Here is a 23,237-nt window from a genome sequence, read left to right as displayed (position 1 = left end):
CTGGGATCTGTGATCGTTTATGCGGCGCGGATGCCGGCTGTAATCTCTCAGTTTGTTTTTATAAGTTGAGAGGTCACCGCTACGTCACTGTAGTGACGTTCTGCAGAGAGCCTCGAACAACAGTTTAACGCCAGCAAAATGGCGGTCTCCGGGTAGACATGTCGGTTGAAGCTAGCAAAACGGCGATATTTCAGTGAATTTTAAGCGGATTTCTGGTCGTGGTGAGTTCCTAATAACCAAGTTGTCGATGAGTGTTGGCAATTTGTAATTTGGATGGAAACTTTTCGAAATATCGCCGAACAAAGTTGCGACAAGGGTGCTGTCGGGCGTAACATGGACGCTTTTCTACGCATTTTCCCATAGCTGTGGTGGCGGGGTTAAAATCGTAAAAAGTCAAAACCAGCCCGTAAAAGGCAGGAATCCCGTCCGAAAACACCACAGCTATGGACCCACAGCTTATCGGACTTAAAAACGCATAACGTGATCATGGTAATAATGCCTTTCCTTTGTTCCATCATTGGGAAGCACAAATGTCATAAGCTTAACTGTTACACTACATAATGTAACAAGTATGTAGCGTAGTTAAATTTTAAATATAAAATGTTTTTGAGCACGAAAACGAAGTCTATAAAAGCGCAAATGTTGACGTTTATATAATGCAGTTACCGGAAATTGTATCCGAAAGGCAACTCCAATCTCAAGCCATCGCCAGTGGAGTTTCTAACGACCTGGAAAGATGGCAACACCAGCCAAGCGACGAAAAGGGGACGCTGGTCGTTTTTCAGTGAAGTATCCTGATATTTTGTTGTTCATAGTGGATAGAAATATTCCAAGAGTTAGACACGAACACTTGAAGACGATTGCGAGAAAGAAAGGGATTCCAGTAGCCGACAAACTTTGGTAACTGTTCATGTCATCGTTTATTATGTTCTTGACATTGCACAGCTTCACTGCTTCCGAACTCTAGGTTAAAAATAAAAGCCTTGGATGTGGACTTACATGATAACAGAAGAAATCAACGGGAAGGTTAAATGTTTTGATCTGACTAACGTTCCTCGCTTTTACCCACGAGATCGTATTCCTTGAGATGCCTTTCGTTCATCCTGTAGTAGTGTTGTACAGGCCATATATGTTGACCTCTGACACCAATGTGACTGCAGGTATCGCGGGAATATAGGGATGGACCATTCGATATCCTTAAAAGGGGGGGGGGGTCTGGCAGATCTTCGGAAAAAAAAAGAGTCCCAGCAAATGTCCTGAAAAAAATTCAGCCAGAAAAGACTTGACAAGAAAAGAAGGTGGGAGAGTGGGAAAAATAATGTGCAATGGATCAGGTAAAAACAATGCTACCTCTGAGGCTCATCAATCTTCCAGACCCCAGGATATCAAACGGTCCACCCCTTGGTGTTACTGCATCACTTTGTTCTTATGTCAATACTGGGATTGTATTCAGTTTCCATTTTAAAAGGCATCTAGTCATCGAGCTGTGGGTATATAGCTGTGGCGTTTTACTACTTTTACACATACTATGCATATGGATGTACAACAGATCATGATGTAATTGTAATGCTGGACCACGGTGAAAAGTTGTAAAGTTACCACAGCTATGGACGCACAGGTACCAGTCATCAGGCTATAAAAAACGGATGGTGAGACGATTGCCAATTTTTGCTGTAGAAGCTTGGCTGGTGGTTTCTCTTACAATACAATACAATACAATACAATAGCTCTCTATTATCCCAAAACATGGGCAATTCTTTGTACGACAGCGGACAAGTCAAAAAGTTACACAGATAAGACATGTATAAAATATTTAAAAAAGGTCAGTGACGTTAAAACACATTATATAAAAGCAGAGATGACTAGTCGTTTCTGTTTTGATTCAGTACAGAAATTGCAGTGGGAATGAACGAATGTTTTGATCTATTTGTTCTAGTTATTGGAACCCTAGCGCCGGCGAGATGGTAAAATATTGAATTCCTTGTAAAGTGGATGGTGATGATTCCTGACTATAGAATTGGCTTTGTGTAAAACTTGTTTTTTATACAATGTACTGAGATTAGTTTGTTGTACTCCAATTATTTTACTACAGATGTCTACCAAGTTTGTTCTTGCACTGTACAGTGAGGTTTCCGAACCAGCAAATGAGTGAAAAACTTAGGACACTTTCAATACATGATCTGTAAAAAAGCACAAGCATTCTTCTGTCAACTTTGAAGAAATTCAATTTCCTCAAGAAGAACAGACGCTGCTGGCATTTACATAAAATCATATTAATGTTATCTTCCCATCGCAGCTGCTTATTATCCAAAATAGAACCCAGATAGTTGTAGTTCTCAACAATTTCCACTTCTTTACCATTAATAATTGTTACATCAGCTAATGGTGCGTCTTTCCTGAAATCTATACACAAATCTTTGGTCTTATTAATGTTAAGTTCGAGAAAAGAACTTTTACACCACTCTACAAAGTCATCAACCACTGGCCCATGATTTCTTTCATGATTTTGGAGTAGACTGATTATTGCAGAGTCATCTGCGAACTTAATTGTAAATCTATCATCATGGTGACTTCTGCAATCATCGGTATATAGAATATACAGAAGTGGTGACAGTACACAACCTTGCGGTGAGCCAGTAGATGAGTCAGACATCAGAAAAAGTGCCGTTCACTCGAACATGTTGTGATCTCCCAGTTAAGAAATCCAAAACCCAACTGACAATCTTAGGATGAATGTTAAAATGAGACAATAATTTACCAGTTAAGATGTGCGGCTGAATAGTATTAAATGCAGATGAAAAATCAACAAATAGAACCCGGGCATGTGTTTTATTTCCTTCAATGTGATTATAAATTAAATTAAGGAGGGTCAATGAGGCATCCTCCACTCCTCTACCTGCTCTGTAAGCAAACTGCAAAGGATCTAACATATTCTGGGTTTTATCTAAAATATACCGTTTGATGATTTTTTCAAAGGACTTCATTACTAGTGATGTAAGGGCCACGGGTCTAAAATCATTTAGAACCTTAGGCGATGCTTTCTTTGCAATAAGTACTACAGTTACATCATTCAATATGTGAATCAGTGGTAATGTTACCAGTTATTAACCCTTGACTACCTTGAACGCCGGATATATCCGGCACCATTTTGAATTACCATACACCTTTAGTGCCGGAAATATCCGGCACAGATAAATAGGCATATTTGCTTCATGTTTGTCCCTAAAAATCCCGTAATTTCAGCATCGACAAGCAGCGCGACTAAGATAAATGTATTCCGACCTGGCCTGAATGTGATTGCGCCCCTGTGCATCCAAGTATAGCCAAAATCCGGAAGCAAAGGTCGTGACCCATGACCTCGATCCTAAAAGGTCAAGCTGATCACAGAAGCTTCGCGCTGATTGTTTACAGTTGGTGTCATTTACTTGCAAGATTTTTATGATGTTTTTTTTAATGAAATGAAATGTTTATTTATTGAAATCAAATGATTAATATGTAAATATGTTCTATTAACAGCAATATTCTGTTAATGAAACTGGAGGAAATATAATTTTTTACTATAACCCAGTGAAATTTTATAGTAGCCATACTGTCAATATGACTGGCCAAATGACTGTCATGTAATTGGTCATGTGATATGTTGTTCCCTAAAATGTATTTTAAATATTGTCAATTATTTTTTGATAAATCATAACCATTTTAGATGCATGTTTCTGCAAGGAAGACATAAAGAAGGTATTTACAAATAAAATGTGTTGATTTTCAAATACAGAATTATGTCAGATGCTGATGTTTGTGGTTCATTTACTCTGCCTTTTATGAGAAAATTCTTAAACAGGTACACCTATAAATAAAGTAAAGGGTAGTTATTATTACATATATTTTAAGACAATGCCATGAAAATTGCAACTGTATTCAAATTTGAGTCATTTTATGGATTCAAAACACATCCTGATGCTTCAAATATTCTTTCCCAGCATATTCTTTGCCAACTCTGGTCACATGATGAGTCATGTGACCAGTCACGTGACCTGAAAATACAAAACTTACGTATGAGAAAGTGGGAAATTTCATGCTGATTCAGAAAATATATGGTTTATTGGTACTTACTTAATTTTTACTCTAAGCAGTGTTGTTGCAATGGCCACACCCCAGATTTTATCAATATTTACATAAGGGGCCTGGTATATAGGAATACATTGGCCTTGGTAGTCAAGGGATTAAACAGGAACTTCCCTATAAAAGTCAGATCATCGTAAATCTATGCAAATGTAAAAAAGCCATGCTACTGATCAGAGGTGCAGTGTTTGGCCCCAGAATCCCATAATTTTGCCATGTTTCAGGCATTCATTGTCTTTGAATCTTGCATATGATGTCTGTGAATATACAGAGACTAAACTTGAGTCGAAAATAAACTGACAAAATGTTCTGGGTTTTTTGAGGAGGGATATGTTTCAAAATGTGTTCCCTGTACGAGCATTTGACCCCTCTTTGCATATGTCACAAAAGTGCCCATCATGATCAAATTTATCATATCGTCAAAGCGATGCTATGAGAATTCAGAAACTCCCGCCCAGTGTATGCAAATGACTGCATCATCAGTTATCCCCTATTGTGCGCCCACGGTCCTGTAACTTCCCGTTTAACATTGCTGCAGATTTTTAACAGCCACTGACTCCCTCTTCGAGTGCAGTGCAACAGAAAAAGTGATAGGGCCACAGATTGCAGCATTTCGTAAACACTGATGTCGGACAATTATAAGTACATGTACCAAATTCTTTCCAGTGGTTACGATGGTTTTCACAAACATCCCAGATTATAACAAACACATGCTGGTGTTTTCCTTCAAGGCAAGGAAACTTTGTCATCATACCTGATGTGGTCAACCACAAAAGGATGATTCTTGAATTTCAGCCCTGCCAAATTGAATAATGAGATGAAACTCTTTCAACCACTGATCTGATCTGATCACACTGATCACACATGCTTAATGTGTTTATTTATTTTCTTATGTTACCAGCTGTAATGTCACCCATATTGTATCAGAGTTAGAAACTCAAGACAAGGTTGTAGAAGTTTTGAGAAAACAGTACAAAAAAGATGTTATCAGTGAGGATGCTGAAATTCTATCAATGAGATGGTTTACAACCAGCATGGAAGAGAGCAAGGCAATGGAAGTCAATGATGAATACAGGTTACCAAGGGAACAGAAGGTTTGTGTGTTCAGCCCTCTCTGTTGCCTTTTCCTCCAATTCCACATTTAGCCAACAGTGTTGCATTAAATGTGATCTTTAATCAAATGGCGAAGTTTGTATATTCTGAAGGATATCTGTACTTGAATGAAAACATTTAAACATGCGGGCCCAATATAGTGACACATTTTACCATTATGCAGGATTTGCTTCATAAACAAGATGGGGTGATCATCACAGCTTACAGCAGCTTCAAATGTTTTTCTCCAGGACACACGACTGCATGAATCCCCCCTGTTTAATCAAAATCCCCCTTCAAATAATCTTAAACACCGGACATGTTGCCCTTCTACAATCAGGTTAGAGATTATGATTTACACAGAGTTTAGCATCCTCTTTATGACTGCAGTCTATGATGTAACATCGATGTTATCAACTATCTGAAGCCAGAGTAAAGTGATACAAAACTTACTATATGCCGAAAAACTTTCGTCCATTTGATATTTGATCAATGCTATAAGTTATCTTAAATTAATTTCCTCTCAATCAGAACCAAATTCCCCACAATTTTTAAGCAGAGGGCGACATTCCTCACTTTTGAGAAAAACCTGGAGAAAACACGGGCCTTGTAATTGTGAGTACCTTATACTATTAATGTTTGTCAGCAATCTGAAGTCCAAACTGTCGAACCACAAAGTTTACTTTGACCAACTTACTTGCCAATGGAGAGACACACGACATTGTTAATGGTAAATATATGAAGCCCTAACCAAACCTGCTGTTGAAAATGTTATACAGAGATAGCTAATTCTTAGTTCCTTGATAATGAAGATATTCAGTTCCTTCCTAATGTACTGTGTTTACATATATTTCTACTATTTATTCTTTTACTTGATAAATCTCAAACCAATCAAAGTCAAACACACTTCTGTACTTTCCCACCAAAAGCAGCTACAGTAAAACATGTCTTTTTAGATAGCATCAGCTACTTTAGCTAGTGTTTTAATTTGCTAATTTGCTAATTGCTGCTAACTTAAACTTTTTCCTAAGTTTACTATGGTCAAGATGTCTTTTCAGCTAAATTAAATCCCAATTGCAAGAAAACCAAGGTTGCTGAATAAAGATGCAGCTAATTCAAAGCGTTTTACAGTTTATCACAGCCTGATTAAACTCTTTATTTCAGTGTATGTATACTTCACAGCTTATGCCTGTACTTAGAGCATATTGCTCACCATTGGAACTGGTTGTCACTTATCCACTAACTGATACATTAGTCGTCATTATGTTATTGTAGCAGTAGTTCAACATAGCCGTAATAATAATGTTTGAAGAAATAGAGTCCGTCTCTGTCTCCATCACTTGAACTCAAAAGTTCCTGCTTCACAAACAATTCCAAACACTTGCAGTTATATCATCGTTACCATAGTTATATGAGATATTTATGCAGCTTGTCCCAAAATTACGTCATTTTAATGGATAAGCATGTGGCCTTTTGAAAAAATCTGAAATTTTCTTGATCATTATTTTAGGTGGTTCAAGAAATGAAAGAAAGTGAAGAAGTTGAGGAGGAATTGTCTGTTGCTAAGTATGCTTGCCAAAGAAGAACACCACTGAAGCATTTCAATAAAATATTTACAGTAAGTGATAGTTTGAAAGACAAATAAAAATACTGTGCATTCATGTCATTTCAGAGAAAGGACAGTGTGCTAGAAGGTTGAACCTGGGATTTACATTTAATGCTGCAGAAAATGCATTCTGTTGCACTTAATTACATCAATATAGGGGTCATAAATTTCATTGTTAATTGTTCTCTAATAGGAATGTGTACAGTAACATTGGAACAGTGCAGCAATAGGTTTTGAACAAATGTGTTTGTGTATCACTGTATGTTTGCATTATAAGGTGATGTCATGCTTCAAAATGAAGGCTTTGAACTCGATTAGGTTTCATCAGTTATTGAAAACTTTCATATTATATTTTGATTGAAGTCAAATTTTGTAGTTTTGTTTGTATTTATGTGCACTTTGAAAGCAGTGATGTAAATTACAATATACCGGTAGACTAGTCTCCTGAAATTAAGGGAATTACCGATATGATAATAATGACTGAGTGTTACAGGGAAATTTAGGAAAGTCTTATATGTTGGCCGTTAGGAAATACATTCCTTTAACAGAAAGACTGACAAGTTATATATCAGCTAAATGCTTTGATTTTCATTGGTTGTTATGGGGGCGGGGGAAGCTTAACCCTTTCACCTCCAGTTCCCTGTATACAGGTCCAACTTTACCATAGAAAACAATGGATTTGGGACAAACCATGGTGGTGAAAGCGTTAAGGCCATAATAGCTTTTGTCTGATTGGCTGAAAGTGCACATCACATTGGTTAGATCAGTTATTGATGAATCAGTCTAAGGTGTAAATGCCAGAACCCATCACTGTGTTCTGAGAACAGGAAGTAAGCTTTGAGAGAGATGAGACTTTATGCTAAAATTTTAAGATAAGTAACCATATAAGAGCAATTCATTTCACCATAATCATGACAGGTAAATAACCCTTAACACTCAAATCACCCTGTAATACTCAGTTATTATTATTATTATCAGAATAATTTGTATCATAACAATTTATAACGAGAAAAATTCAGTGATACTAAGTAGCATGTATCTTTAATATCATTATGACATTTCAAAAATGGCACTGCACATAATCATTGTAAGTATAGTGTAAGTGTGATGGTTTGTCTCGGTTGATATTGGTTCTATGTGTGTCTTGCAGGACTTGTTGCATTGATGATTACCACACTAGTGTATCTTAGTAGTTGTAGACCTTAGAATCATGACTGTTAAAAATCGGTCACGCATCTGTTATTGCTTCAGCAATAAAGAGAATTTACTGATCATTAGCTGTCCTCTCTCATAGGATGCATTGGAAATTCTTGAAAAAAATGCAGATTTTAGTGGTGGAGATCAAGATTATTCAAGGGCTTTAGCATTCCGTAGAGCATCAGCCTCTCTTAAAGCATTACCACGGACAGTGACTAGTATGAAAGATGTAGCCAAATTGTCAGATATTGGAAAACATTGTAGAGAAGTCATACAAGTAAGTTGTTGTTCCTTTCTATAAAAGTTACCTTGAGTATATAATATAAAGAATACATATGACGACATTTTTGAAGTGTATTTAGATACATTTATACAAGGTATGGTGCATGGTTGACATCAGTTGCAATGTAAATGATTAGTTGGTGTGTGTAATCTAAAAGAGTATAAACATTTAGCTGTCACAGAAAACAAAACCAGTCATTACCATGATACCAGTAGGTTCTAGCATTAGTCTTGCATATTCTGTGTTAAATAATTTCTGTTTGATTACATCTTAACTTTGTTGATGTATTTCACAAAACAGTTTTGCCAGTGTTGAAGGGTCTGTGATGTATTATTGCTCTGTTTGAATTGCATATGCTTTGGCTGCTATCTTAGAAATCTTTTGAGTATTGTTTATTTTGTGCATTTGGCTTTTAAATATGTTCCCCTAGCAACATGGTTCTGAATATATTCACACTTAAAGTAATGCATAATAGCAACACACAATCAGAGAATTTATAGTATACATTACATAAATGCATGGATGATTGAGTCGTTTAACCCTTTGAGCGCCAAAGTCAATTTTTGTCCCATTTTTGAACCATTTTTTTTCTCATTATTGCCAAAATTTTGATAAAAAACTGTATCTGATGAAATGTAATATCCATTTGGTCCAAAATTAAAAACACTTACAGAAAAATTCATAGAAATTGGTAAAATGTCGCATTTAAATTTTGGTGGGAAAAATTACAGCACTCAAAGGTTTAAAAAGGAGAATCCACATCAGGATTCAGGTTCTGATAATTGTTCAATGCGTTACTGGTCTACAACTTGTGTTATTCTGAAACTTATTGAAGAAATAAAGATTTTTCCATTTTGATCATTTGAAAATTGAACATTTAATTCCTTATTTTTCCCTCTACACAGACGATGGCAGTCATTTCCAATTTTTACATGTTCATTTGGTAAATTTTTTATATTTTTTCTCCAATTTCAAAGTTTGTAAAGTGACCTGACTTTTGTCAGGGATTTTTGCAAGAGAATTTAAAGGTACTGTGAGCAAATCATGGCAGGGTTCTGCCCACGCCGGACGGCGCTGGACGGGCCCGTCCGGCACTCAGAATTTCCGACCAGCATTGACAAGTGACCGACCGGCACTTGCAGTCAATGCTTTGAACAATCAACATGAATGTCTATGAGTGACACTTTTGAGGTCAAGCAGTTCATAAAAATGCATGAAGAGTTGATGAAAACAATGGTACTATAGAATGCCTTTCAATAAAATGCTATTTAAACAATACCACTGGTTGATTACCGTACGCTGATTTTGCATATGAAAAGCTGTTCAGCTGTTGAACAAGATCATCGCCCTAATGAACTAGACCACAGGCGCTTGGCACATTGCTGGGATAATAATCGTATTTAATATGTAGAATGTCTATATTGAACTTGATTATTAAATAAATGAATCACCGTACGCGATATTAGTGTAGGCCTATAGGCCGACATGTTGCCTGGCGAATGGCTATGGCTGCTGGCTCGGGCCCGGCGAACGCACTGCATAATCATCAATGTGTAGAATGTCTACATGACTTGATTATTTATTAAAGAATAACCGTACGTGATATTACTGTACATGTCGGCTAGCTTAACCGAGCGGCTGTAGAGCTCTGCAGGGCTTTGGCCCGGCTTTGGCCCGTTGTCCACTGCTGCACAGACAGGAAGGGAAGGTGTGAAAGCTTTTCACCGCCCGATTTCATAAATCAGCGAAATTCACGAACTCTGAGCGTTTCCGGTGATAAAAACTGGTCAACGGTCAGATGGTTGCATAAAAAATCGATCATGGCCTCTTTTGCCTAAAATCGTACCTTACCCTATGCTACTGGCGAGAAATCGTCCTGAAATCGGCTGGGCACACCAACCCAGCACCGGCCATTTTGAATAAGCTGCATGCAATGTATGCGCGCCTGCATAGAACCTTGGCAGATGACGTCATTGCTCTTCTCTCATTGGACGCGTACATTGCATGCAGCTTATTCAAAATGGCCTGCGCTGGGTTGGTGTGCCCAGCCGATTTCAGGACGATTTCTCGCCAGTAGCATAGGGTAAGGTATGATTTTAGGCAAAAGAGGCCAGTCGATCGATTGTTTATGCAACCATCTGACCGTTGACCAGTTTTTATCACCGGAAACGCTCAGAGTTCGTGAATTTCGCTGATTTATGAAATCGGGCGGTGAAAAGCTTTCACACCTTCCCTTTCTGTCTGTGCAGCAGTGGACAACGGGCCCAAGCCGGGCCCAAGCCCTGCAGAGCTCTACAGCCGCTCGGTTAAGCTAGCCGACATGTACAGTAATATCACGTACCGTTATTCTTTATTAAATAATTAAGTCATGTAGACATTCTACACATTGATGATTATGCAGTGCGTTCGCCGGGCCGAGCCAGGCAGCCATAGGTACAATGCCAGTCAATATGTAGGCCTATAGGCCTACACTAATATCGCGTACGGTGATTCTTTTATTGAATAATCAAATCGTATATAGACATTCTACATAAAATACGATTATTATCCCAGCAATGTGCCAAGCGCCTGTGAACTAGACACGGTTTTCCTGTCACACAGTATCTCTGTTCGATCGAAAGAAGGAGAAAAACTGAAGTTTTTTTGCTTTGTATCAAGGTTTATAACACCACAAAAATGAAGTACGGAGGCGAAAATGAGCACAAAAAACAGGACTTCTAACTAAAACGTACTCTTCAATGTTCAGTTCAAACTCAATGAGTGGCACTGTGGAAAGACTGCATGCAATGAAAGTCACGAGCAAGTTTGGTGTCAACGAAGCCAGTCTTTGAATTATCAATGAACACTCACTTATTTTTCAGGTCAATAAGCCAAAAGTTACTTGTCCGTGGCAACAAGCCTCTCTGTTTGTGAATTTACCCATTCTACAATGACTATCAAGAAGCAATTGAAGTGAATTTGACATCGAGAAATTCCACTTTCAAAACTATGGCCGATTAGCCAACCCTAAGTTCTTGTTTAAACTCTATAGAGTCTGCGCATGAGCAGTAACAAGACCACCTAGGTCATTTGAAAAAACACTGGATGCTGGTACAGTGCAATGGTAATCCAAACTTCATAGTGGTGAGGGATGATATAAGCACAGGAAAATGATGACAAAAAAGTGGTACATTATTTTCAGAAGCTTCAAAAGATTCCTTTACAACTACTAAAGATTGTTTTCTTTCTGTTTTGTTCAGTTAAAACTGAAAAAATACTTTGATGGTACAGTGGAATTGGCTATTATTTGTATATCAAGCCCTAAGAATGTAAAAATACAAGCATATAAATGTTACAGTTTTTAATGAATATTAATCTCATGAATATTAATGAGCCGTCCAGCACTCTTGGAACTCTGGGCAGAACCCTGTCATGGGCGAAAAGTTCAAAACTGTCTTTCATGAGGTTGATATTACCATAAGCTGAACTCATGTTGCTTGTTTCAGGAGGTTCTTGAAGATGGTCATTCTTCTGAGATAGAAAATATCTTATCCAGTCAGTGGTTTCAAACAATGAAGGTGAGTATGCTGGATTCACCATGGTATGATAATCATGTCCTTTTGGCCAGCTCACCTTTTTAAAACATCAGGCCAAAATTTCATGAACACATACTTTATTTTTGGTATGAAAATCTGTGACAGAAGAAAAATTTTCAAAAACGGACAATGTGGTATGATTTCACAGAGTCACTTTAACATTTAACCTTTACAATATCCAGACTTGCATGGACATCTAAATAGCAAGCCCAAAAAATTTACTGAAAATAGTGTTTACATATGAGTACTCAGTATTTCAAAAATAATTAACCCTTTTGCTGCCAGACAGTATTAAGACTATTACTTCCCCCATCAGCCGAGTCAATAAAAAGCAGTATTGAGCCCAAACATGACATATTTTCACCCGCTTGGCTAGGTATGTTATAGCATCTTTAGTCCAAAAAAATCAAGTTTACAGTATTTATGTTTTCAACAGCCTTCAAATGTACAGTATTATGTTAAAATACACCATATGGAATAGTTGTGTTTCATTGATTTTAATCATCTTGACCTAATGTTAAATATGGACTTGGCAGGAAAAGGGTTAAAGTCAGTGAACGTTGTAAAGCTATACAGACAAATGTAACTTTCCATTCCAAATGTGACAGCAAGATTATTCCCTGCTTGAGGTCAGCTATTATAAAGAGTGTTTGGATATTGGCCTGAATACAGTGTTGCTGTGGAAAAATCCATTCTACAAGAATTGCATTCCTAAATAATTTTTAACATTGCAACTTTCTGCTTTTACACAAATCGTAATCTACCTCTTGCAATTAATTGACTAGTTTTTACAGGTTGATGGAATTATCCCAGTATGTTTCACAGTGAAATTATAAGTCTTAGCCAACTGTATGAGAACTTATTAACAAAAATAATTGTATCACTGTTAATCAGGAGAAGTTTACAATTTTGAATATGAATTACTATCACATACCGATACACTTAACAATGTCAGGCCTTGTACAACATTGATATTTTGTTACGTTGACTGTTAGAGGTAGTGAGGTTATTTTAATTTTGTACAGGTTTTAACCCTTTGAGTGCTGTAATTTTTCCTGCCAAAATTTTTGTGCAACATTCTACAAATTTTAGTATGAATTTTCTGTAATTTTTAGCTCATATTTGGTTTTGTATATAAATACCAAAAAGAGCTTATATGATGAGTCTGAGTGGCGTCTGTATGTCTGTATATTTGTGGGTATGTATGTGCGGATGTATGTCCGTCACACACAAAGGCTCCCATACCGCCAAAGCTACCATCTCAGTATTTGGTGTACAGGTAGATGCAGGGGTTGAGATGTGAATTTGTTCAAATGAACTTGTCAGTGTCAAAAATGTGCATATGAGGTAAGAAAAAGCGAAATCCTGCAAATGTGCAGGAGTGATGGCCAGTGTCTGAAACAGGCTTGAGTCATTTCCTGTCATTGTTTATGAACTGTTACATATTAACAGACCAGATCAAACCATAGACAGTAGAGGGGGAAGACTGTCTATGGTCCAACTAAGAGGGACTAACTGTTTCTGCTATGCATGTTGCTAAAGTTGAACTCCAGTACCTAAAGTTTCAGACCTTATTTACTTTTGTCATTCTTTTTTGCTGGTTTAAATATTTCTTGTTGTTTTTCTGGTTGTACTGTGCAGAAATCATTGTCATAACATCAGCGTAGAATTTTCCTGCACTGAACAGATAGAAACAATATGTATTGTTGATCTTTGGTACCCATACTGGTATATACCCATTCTGATCAAAATTGAGCAACACCGAATAATTGCGGTATTTTTTGATAATTTTGGACCAAATCGACATTATGTGTCATCTGGTAAAGTTTATCAAAATTTTGGCAAAATCTGAAAAAAATGACTGGGTATATTTTATAAAGGCGATAAATATTGACTTTGTCGCTCAAAGGGTTATAAGCAAGTCACAGTTTTCTGGCTTGTTGTGTTGGTTAAGATTCTGAAGGGTATGTGAAGACAATTCCTCTAGTTTGCAAAGGATATTGAACAGAACCACTTAGTTTGTTGTGTCTTATATATACATGTCTGATCTAGTTTATTTCTACCAGCTGTTTACAGGAGTCTATGGGTGTGGCCCAGTTACTGCACGGAAATGGTATGATATGGGATGTAGAACATTACAAGACTTGAAGAAATCTGAAAAAATCAGCCTCAGTAAAGATCAAATCAAAGGTAATTCATTATGTGCTATCATAACCAATGTTTATTGTGTTTGTGAACTACATTGTGCAACATGTGGTTGTGTGGTAAAATGCATATCATTATTTGCAACACCTGCCATTACAGCTATGATGCTACAAATTAACCAAAAAACAAACCAGCTAGTTGCGTTTAGAGATAATTTCCAAGATCATACCTGGTTAGTCAACATGCATGAAACCAGACAGAATATCAAAGGATGACACTGGCTTGATAGGTACAGTGTATTCACAGCCTCGTATCATTATAGAGATATGGCATACAACAAATTTGTGACCTGGGTTAAGCTGCTGTAAGGTATTCCACAGTGTAACAATAACTGAATAATAATTAACAAATTACATCTAAAGCTCTGCCAGTGTGCAGCCACTGAGTTACAAATGTGCACAACTTGCCATTGTCATACGACTTTGTTTCAATGGTTTTCCGGAGCAGTTTTCTGTTAATTAAAATTCCCTTTGAGATTTGTCCAATACAGATCATGCCATAAGCAACAATGTGAGTGGGTGCAGTTCCTGTGTTCAACACAGATGCTTACCAGTTGAATGTTTTCTTGCCCAGAGAGGCAATGGACATGAGAACTCTTAGATAACATAATAGGCCTATTACAATTGGCTCAAAATGTTGCAGCAAGAATAATCATATGCACCAGTTCTCACCATCTTCATTGGTTACCAGTTCATCTCAGGATGATTACAAAGTTTTGCTGTTAACTTTCAAGGCTATTCACAACCAGACTCCTGCATACACCAATGATCTACTCCAGCCCTATATTCCTTGTACACTCCGTTAATCCACCAAGTAATTTTCAACATGTACAAGCTACAAATCCATTGCCTATGGTGTCTGTGCATTTTCATACACTGCACCTTAACTATGGAACGCACTACCACTTGACATCTCAGAATCCCAAAACTTGGAAACATTCAAAAGAAACTGAAAACATGTCCTTCAGAGTATAGTGGGATTTCTTAGCAATTGAGCATACAGAGAAAAACTCTAATTTTGGATTTTGGCACTATATAAACTTCGCTAATTGATTGATTGACTGAACATGTGCTGTCAAAACTTTGAATATTTACATAGTCTTTGTCACATCATGTTGTGACTATCATGACAATTAGCATGTCACTTCTCAGAAGTTACTAGGTATGGTTGTGGAGTCAGTTTGTGACAGCATGCTCTTGTACCAATCAATGGCTGAATTCAGTTCAATATCAGAATATCCCTGAAGATTAGTCATTACTTCTAAATAAACAGAAAGATTGCAAACTAGTATTATCATTCCAAGAGTCACTTAATGCAGAGAAGTCTCTGTCTCAAAACAGGAAATTGAACTTTTTATCCAGTGAAGCAAATTGCTTAGAAATACAGTGTAGGCATTTCAGCACATAATCATTGATAATTTCTTAGCAATATTTATAGACCACAGCACCACATAATGTTTTTATGTGTAATACAGACGCTTCCCTGTGCATATTACTATTGCCAGCAATGTCCCATGTGCTGCCATAGCCTATATCACTGACACAATACACATAGTATCATCCTCTGTGGGTGACATCTTGAAGTATCATCTCACTCAGTGATTGTTGTTGTTTTCTGTTTACAGGACTTGAATACTATGATGATTTGCAAGTCCCTGTAACTAAGGTAGAAGCTGAAGCACTCAGGAATTTCATCATTGAAGAGTTAAATCAAATATCTGGTGAATTGTCTGTACTAATCACTGGTGGTTTCATCAGGTACAGTCCGATATCTTTGTTTTGTAATGACGTTACAGTTACTGCTGACAATACATTGACATGTACTTCAGAAGCTACTGATGATTTTTAGTTTGTAATCACCTTTCTTAGCTTTTACAAATTATGTTTTTACTTTATATTCTTTGTAAAAAATTGAATGTGATAAAGTAGTATTCACAGAGTTTGTGTTTTCGTAGTAGCAGCAAACTTTGTAAGATATGATCTAGCAAAGGGCAAATACTGCTAGCTTTTTTAAATTGTATTCTGATATTAGATAATCATAATTGTAAATTTAACTTTTTAAAAATTTTGATTTTACTGTATGTGATACTTGCAGGCTTATGATTCTTTGGTGAGTTTAGCTTGAAGATTAAATAATTTTCATTATTGTATGATGAAAACTTTGTTGGTGTGTGTCATAAAGAGAGGTTCTCCATCAAAATTCTTCCATACATCAATCAGCTTGTTCTCTGTTACAAGACATCAGCTGTATTTCATTTTCAGCATACTTGCATCAGCCATCATCAATGGTAGGATGTGTGAGAACATTGCTGATTGTAAATGTGAATAAACCAACATTTTTTTGGCAAAATTCTTGGATGTGCACATCGACTGAGATGAATATCATTTGCCGCACATCAAGGGTAACCCAGAATGTACTCTTTGAATGTTGCGTGTTTTCATTTCCAGGGGTAAGGATTCCGGGCATGATGTGGATTTCCTCATTTCACATTCCGTGGAAGGAAAGGAACAAGGTTTACTTAATAAACTGATGTCACGCCTGATGGAGAAGGGTTTGATACTTCACTACAATGGCCAAATCAATTCCTTTAAAGAGGAGAGTGCCAAGTCACCTAAACACAGCAAAAGCAGTATGTTGGACCAGTTTGAGAAATGTTTGACTATGTTTAAATTAGACTCTTCCCTTGTTGAAAGATACAGCAGGACAACTATGAGTGACAAAGTTGCAGATACAGAAAGTACTTCCAATCCACAGAGCAATGCCACATGTTCAGCGAAGAGCGACGCGATAGAGGATGGCAAACATTCACTCAGTGAGAACAAAGACAAAGCTTGGAGAGCTATCAGGGTTGACTTTGTCGTATGTCCATCAAGTCAGTATGCATATGCCTTGCTAGGCTGGACTGGTTCTAGAATGTTTAACAGATCTATACGACTCTACTCAGACAGGGAATTGAATATGACACTGACAAGCCATGGACTGTATGACAAAACCAGGGTAAGTATGGAAATCTTCATAAGACCACAGACGGTGTTTTCAGCAAGTACAGTATGACAGATGACATCAACATTAGGATAGTTTCAGTGAATTTGGGGTAGTTTCAGTAAATTCAATGTCCTGTTTGTCTATTTGATCAGGTTCCCATCATACTAGTATGTATTGATCAGTTCCGATGAACATGTGTGTCAATTTCAAATCACTTTTATTGGTTAGTTTGCAATTAGCTGGTACAGCAGTGCAGAAAGTTTACATAAGATATCTCACAAATTACTGAATAGTACATGTATTCATGTTAGCAGCAAAATAATTCTACTGGATGCTTGACTGTATTTGTAGCAAGTAATATCATTTAAGAATGTTTGTTTCTAGCAAAACCATCCACTGTCTTATTCTGGTTTGAAATTAGTGGATATATCATTTGGCCAGAAAAAAATTCCTTTTAAGGACTATCTAAGATCAAGGCTGAAGACAAAAAGATAAAATGTGTTTTAGATAGGTACTCTCTCTCTCTCAAGTGGGCAATCAAAAGTACAAAGTGTTGATGTTAGACAGAGAGACTCAGTACAAATGTGTCAGTTTGTGTTAGCTTTTTATTGGTACTTATGCATCATTATGGTAAATATATGTACACTTCGACATCGTGACCAATTACAAAACTTTAGCCAACCACAAATTTAAATCAAACTATTGAAACTTGAAAGTAAATTGATTGCGAGAGAGCTATAGAATTGTTGTGTGTGAGTCTAAATGCTAAAATTGTACTCAAACATCCTCAGTAACTTGTAAAAATTAGTTAGGAGTTATCTCTAAGAGGAAACTATGTACTACTGATAAAAGTAACGCAGAAGGATTCTTTCATTTAGATTGGGCATAATTCAGATTTCATCAATAGTTCACTTTCCTCTTTTCTTTCAGCAAAGATTCCTGCCAGCTACCTCAGAAAGAGAAATCTTTGATCATCTCAAGCTGACGTTTGTAGACCCTTGGGAAAGAAATTGCTAATCTAATCCACACACGCTGCACCATAGGAACAATTCAGATGTTGCTGATGACAATTCTTTATAGGAAGGGAATTCAGAGAAGGCTCATGTACGATTGGTGCCTGAGATGTTGCCTCTGTTGGAATTTCTACTCTTCATCAGTTGTACACTGAGAAATCAGATGCATCGGAATAGTTGTCAACCTGTGGGAAGCTTCTGGAACTGCTTGTATTTGATTAACAACTACAGCTGTTTCTCAACCAAAACTTAAATATGAACTTGATTTATGGTGTGCTCAAGACCATCAGTGTTTATTTATACCATCTGCAGCACCCATAGGGAAATATATTCGATTTTTTAGTCTTCTAAGAAAGTTTAGCAGTCTTGCAACTTAATCTGGTGCTTCCAAGTGTGTCTTGTGACTTAAAGTTCTATGTCCACAATATACACTGTACTGTGTGTTGGTAACTAAAACTAGTCCAACAGCTACATGTACCGGTACATGTACCTGGGGTATAACTTGTGTGTGCAATCAAGTGTTGTGTTCACAAGTTACAACAATGTCTTCAATCTACTCTGAGATCTTCAAATTAGCTAAGTGGGCCAGGAGCTGTAACTATTGCTGATTTTTCACTGTTTTTGTTTTCAATGTTGACAACATGTTCTACTTCCCAAAACATGTTGAGATACACTGCATTGCTTTTCAAATCAGTGTGTACATGTGTAAACTGTGTCATTATTGTTGACATGTGAATTAAGGACTGGACTAGAATTCAACTGAAAAACAGTATCAGTGAATTTTTTCATGCATACATGGCTGTGTTGGCAAGCTAAATAGTTGGTGTTTCACTAGACTTTGGGGAGTAGAACAAGAAAGTGTAATTGACATACAAAATAAAAATAGTGAAAAAATCATCAAGGTCTACTGCTATTAACTCTTTCAAACTTATGCCCTGAGTGTCTTACCTTTGTCTTCTATGTCTTTTCCTTCTTTGTCTACCTGCAACCTAGCTCAAACTGCCTACAATTTATTCTGGTATCCACAATCAATGCAAATGACTGCAACCTATGAGTATAGGAGCTACAGCCTAGTTAAGCGTCTGTAACCTTGTATTTTCATTACAATCTAATCTGATGCCTCAACCTTGTCCATCTGTCACAACACCTAGTCTGAAGTATGTGACATTGGTTGTCTGGTGTCAACAGTCTAGTTCACTATCTGCTGTCTTAAAACAAAATGGACACACACATCTGAAGATTCACTGGTTGTACAGACTGCCAGAATTGCAAATCTACAAGGCCATTAAAAACATTTGTCGTTCAATAATTTGTTCCTTGACCACACAAAATCAGAGTTATCCCAGGTTTTATTGTGGAAATCTTAGTCTTAACAAGGTTTTGATTTTGTTCTAGGAATTGAATTGTCAATGTAGAATGCACAAGAGGGACATGTTTTGAGAATGGAACTTTGAATCTAGCAACACTCATGATGCAGATTGTTATCATCTGATCATCAAGTTACCAGAAACATGTCTTTAGTGTTCCAAAAATGGAATTTTATCTTAAATTACATGCCTGTAAGAGGGTAAGGAGTCTTGGTCTTGGAAGTGATTTTAAATTTAGTTAAATGTTTTAAGATTTTGTCGTATAAATGAGAATTCTGTATGTAGTCGCAGGAAGGTTAATGTATTCCCGTATTAAAACAAGCAGTGCATGTCGCCCTCAATGATGACATCATCTTTCAGGAGTGATCATGGAGCTGTTATATATAGGTACTAATCAACTGCTTTATGTCAAGACAAACACGATTTTTAAACAGACTTTTGCAAATACATTGACTTCAGTCCAATCTTGTACATTTCATTTTATAAATAGAAGATATGAACAGTTGTTGTAAATATGATATGTAATATCCGGTAACATTGATAAAACTTCATCTATTGGTGATTGTAATTGTTAATATCAATGAATCATACCTCAGCATATTAATAAATTGATCCATTTATAATGTCAGAAAAGAGTCATTTGTAAATCAGGGTTTCTTTTTACATCAGTAAAATGTGATTTCAGTAATCGTTGTCAAATGTTTAAAAAACTTCAAATTTTTTAAATTTCCAAGAGACAGTACTAACATAGGAAGTTATAATTCTGTGATTCAATTCAATTTTATGTGAATTTGTTAAATTTACAAGCTCATTCAACTCTGTGACAGTAATTTGATTTCTCTGTGAAAACAATGTCAAAATCTTGCCCACCATGGACTGCTCATTCTAGGATAATCATCATAAGTGCATCACTCAGACATACCAGTGACTCTGATGAAATGCTGCAAGGAATAGTTTGTATGAATTTATTTTACAAATGTATTGTATGCATTGCACTCCCATACTCAGTGATATAATCACCCCCAATGCTATACATGTATACTGCTATTGATCACACTTTTCCCCATTCTGTTTGAATTATGTATCAGTGAAAGTGTCCATATGTTGTTTCAGACTGTCATAGACAACATTTGTTACCTTGCATTACCAATGCCTGCATAACGATATTGTTGTTGAAAGACTGTTTGTTGTAAATTGTCCATATTCTTATCATGTGAAGTTACAGCGAAGGTATGTCAAGGTTCCGCAATGATATTGATTGCTTAATGTTCCCTTTTTGCTGTGACTTAATATTTTTAGTTTTAATTTTGTTATTCATCATGAAATGTTTACTATTCTATGAATGCAGCTCTGTTTTATTCTGTTTTGTCTTGCAATAATAAAACATTGGAAACTTTCGCCTTCGTCTTTGTTTCAATGGCATTATATATACTGGTGTGTGTGTGTGTGTGTGTATGTATACATATATATATATATATATATATATAATATATATATATATATATATATATACACACACACACACACACACACACACACATGTATATTTACACCTTTGTGTGTGCGAGGAACTGATTTTTAGTCCCCACGGACACCGTCCGGGGGGACTTATAGGTTTGGTCATGTCCGTGCGTGCGTCCGTCCGTCCGTCCGTTCACGCAGATATCTCTGAGATGCCTGGAGCGATTTCATTCAAACTTGGTACAAGGATTACTTCATATGTCATACAGATGCACGTCAATTTGTTTTGTGATACGATCCAATATGGCCGCCAGGCGGCCATTTTATTACGATTTTTTCATGTACACAGCCATAACTCAGGCATGTTCCAACAGATTTTATTCAAAGGTGGTACAAGGACATTGACCAATGTCATAGATATGCACGTCAATTTGTTTTGTGATACGATCCAATATGGCCGCCAGGCGGCCATTTTATTACGATTTTTTCATGTACAGAGCCATTACTCAGGCATGTTTCTATCGATTTTATTCAGAGTTGGTACAAGGACATTGACTAATGTCATAGATATGCACGCCAATTTGTTTTGTGATACGATCCAAAATGGCCGCTGTGCGGCCATTTTATTACGATTTTTTCATGTACAGAGCCATTACTCAGGCTCGTTTCAACCGATTTTATTCAAAGTTGGTACAAGCTTATTGACAAATGTCATAGCTGTGCACGGCAATCTGTTTTGTGATACAATCCAAAATGGCCGCTGTGCGGCCATTTTATTACGATTTTTTCATGTACAGAGCCATAACTCAGGCATATCTCAACCGTTTTTATTCAAAGTTGGTACAAGGACATTGACCTATGTCATACATATGCACGTCAATCTGTTTTGTGATACGATCCAATATGGCCACCAGGCGGCCATTTTATTACAATGTTTTCATGTACAGAGCCATTTCTCAGGCATATCCGCATGTTTCGACCAATTTTATTCAAAGTTGGTACAAGGACATCGACCAATGTCATAGCTATGCACATCAATTTGTTTTGTGATGCGATCCAATATGGCCACTGTGCGACCATTTTGTTACGATTTTTTCATGTCCTGAACCATAACTTAGACATGTATCAATGAATTCATTTAAAGTATTTTTATCACAGACCTAATGAAGAGGACTCTATCCTCTCTGAGGACCTGTAATCAAAATACCCATTAACAGTGGGGACTGTGTCATCAACGATGACTTGTTAATACTATAGATACACATGCAATTTCTTTCCATAAACTTTATTTTAGTATGACTGTTTGTGCAAGATTGCTCCTTAATGATACTTCCAATCAGCAGCAATTATCTTCTTAGAAGTTCCTGTCAGCCCCAAAGTATTTTCAAGTACCACCCCCACCCCCTTCCACCTGCTCATTTCAGACTGACTTGACGCTAATATAGGTGTACAGCTTGTTGATGCAATCAGAGAGGCACAGATGGGCATGAAAATGGATGTGAAAGAAATCAAGACCACACCAGATTTCCAGACTAATAACAACATCATCTTTATTTCTAAAAATAAGTAAATATATATTAGACATTTGCTAAGTATATCTATCAGAAAATTCTCCTTGGCTTATAAATTAGCATTAGACATTGATATCTACATTGAATGCATCTTGGAGAGAGAACATCCTCAGACTTTGCTGTTCAATAAATCTGTAGTAACTGTCCATAATTTGACTGTCACAACAAGGGATTTCACATATTAACTGGAACTGTCTCAGTGAAAGTGGTAAAACTATCTGAAATTTACATTTGGTATTAAAACTGAAACAACAAATATATAAAATAGCTGTGGTTGATCAGTTTGCTAATGGAGTAAAGTTGAAATGTGAGTAGAAACAACCAGAGAAGTGAGAATTAGAGAATATCTTTTGTAACTGGCTATCTAGTGTTTATTTCCTATTGCATTCATATTTTGCATAGCTGACTATTGTAGCTATAGCATAGAATTCATTGTAAAAGATAGTAATTGATGGTAGTAGGTAGGAACTGGACATACTTCAAATCTGCCTGGCACACTGCACACTTGCCAGTTTCCCTCCAAATTGAGTCTGTAAGTATAATACTTCATGGATTCAATAGTTAATGAAATAAAATACAACAAAGAGACCTACCTTCTCCAAGAGCTGGCCATTCCATAATCTTCCCTAAATACAGTTTTCAAAAATAAGTATGCTTGTATTTACCCATGAATCTTTAGGAAGCTTTAAGGTATTTCTGCTACAAGAAGTATGAAGAAGCTACAGACTAATCGACTAAATTACTGAGAAATTGATTGTTCTGT

At 36.7% G+C, this 23,237-nt stretch overlaps 1 protein-coding gene across 2 annotated transcripts; it reads left to right on the top strand.

The window, feature by feature from the left end:
* The first annotated feature begins 90 nt into the window (after nt 1–90).
* Nucleotides 91–20,839, top strand: LOC139120792 (DNA nucleotidylexotransferase-like). Of its 2 annotated transcripts, XM_070685341.1 has the most exons (10): nt 91–221; nt 663–900; nt 5,021–5,213; nt 6,722–6,829; nt 8,112–8,291; nt 11,783–11,854; nt 13,939–14,062; nt 15,702–15,834; nt 16,525–17,074; nt 17,993–20,839. In XM_070685341.1, exons 2-10 carry the CDS (start codon nt 737–739, stop codon nt 18,077–18,079), a joined length of 1,611 nt encoding a protein of 536 aa, XP_070541442.1. In that variant the 5' UTR covers nt 91–221; nt 663–736; the 3' UTR covers nt 18,080–20,839. The 2 variants fall into 2 exon arrangements, with proteins under 2 accessions (XP_070541442.1, XP_070541443.1); XM_070685342.1 differs by lacking the exon at nt 663–900 and having other exon boundaries at nt 101–221.
* The last annotated feature ends 2,398 nt before the right edge of the window (nt 20,840–23,237 follow it).

The sequence above is a fragment of the Ptychodera flava genome, chromosome 20 (genome assembly GCF_041260155.1).
Source record: "Ptychodera flava strain L36383 chromosome 20, AS_Pfla_20210202, whole genome shotgun sequence".
In the NCBI taxonomy this organism is placed as follows: Eukaryota; Metazoa; Hemichordata; class Enteropneusta; family Ptychoderidae; genus Ptychodera; species Ptychodera flava.
This window is presented reverse-complemented; position numbering and strand designations above follow the sequence as displayed.

What these genes read in the sequence shown, in the direction of transcription:
- LOC139120792 (XM_070685341.1), top strand. Translation starts at nt 737, where the DNA reads ATGGCAACACCAGCCAAGCGACGAAAAGGGGACGCTGGTCGTTTTTCA. An exon ending in CCAGTAGCCGACAAACTTTG is followed by an intron (nt 901 to 5,020) that starts GTAACTGTTCAT and finishes TTATGTTACCAG; the next exon opens with CTGTAATGTCACCCATATTG. An exon ending in ATTTCAATAAAATATTTACA is followed by an intron (nt 6,830 to 8,111) that starts GTAAGTGATAGT and finishes CCTCTCTCATAG; the next exon opens with GATGCATTGGAAATTCTTGA.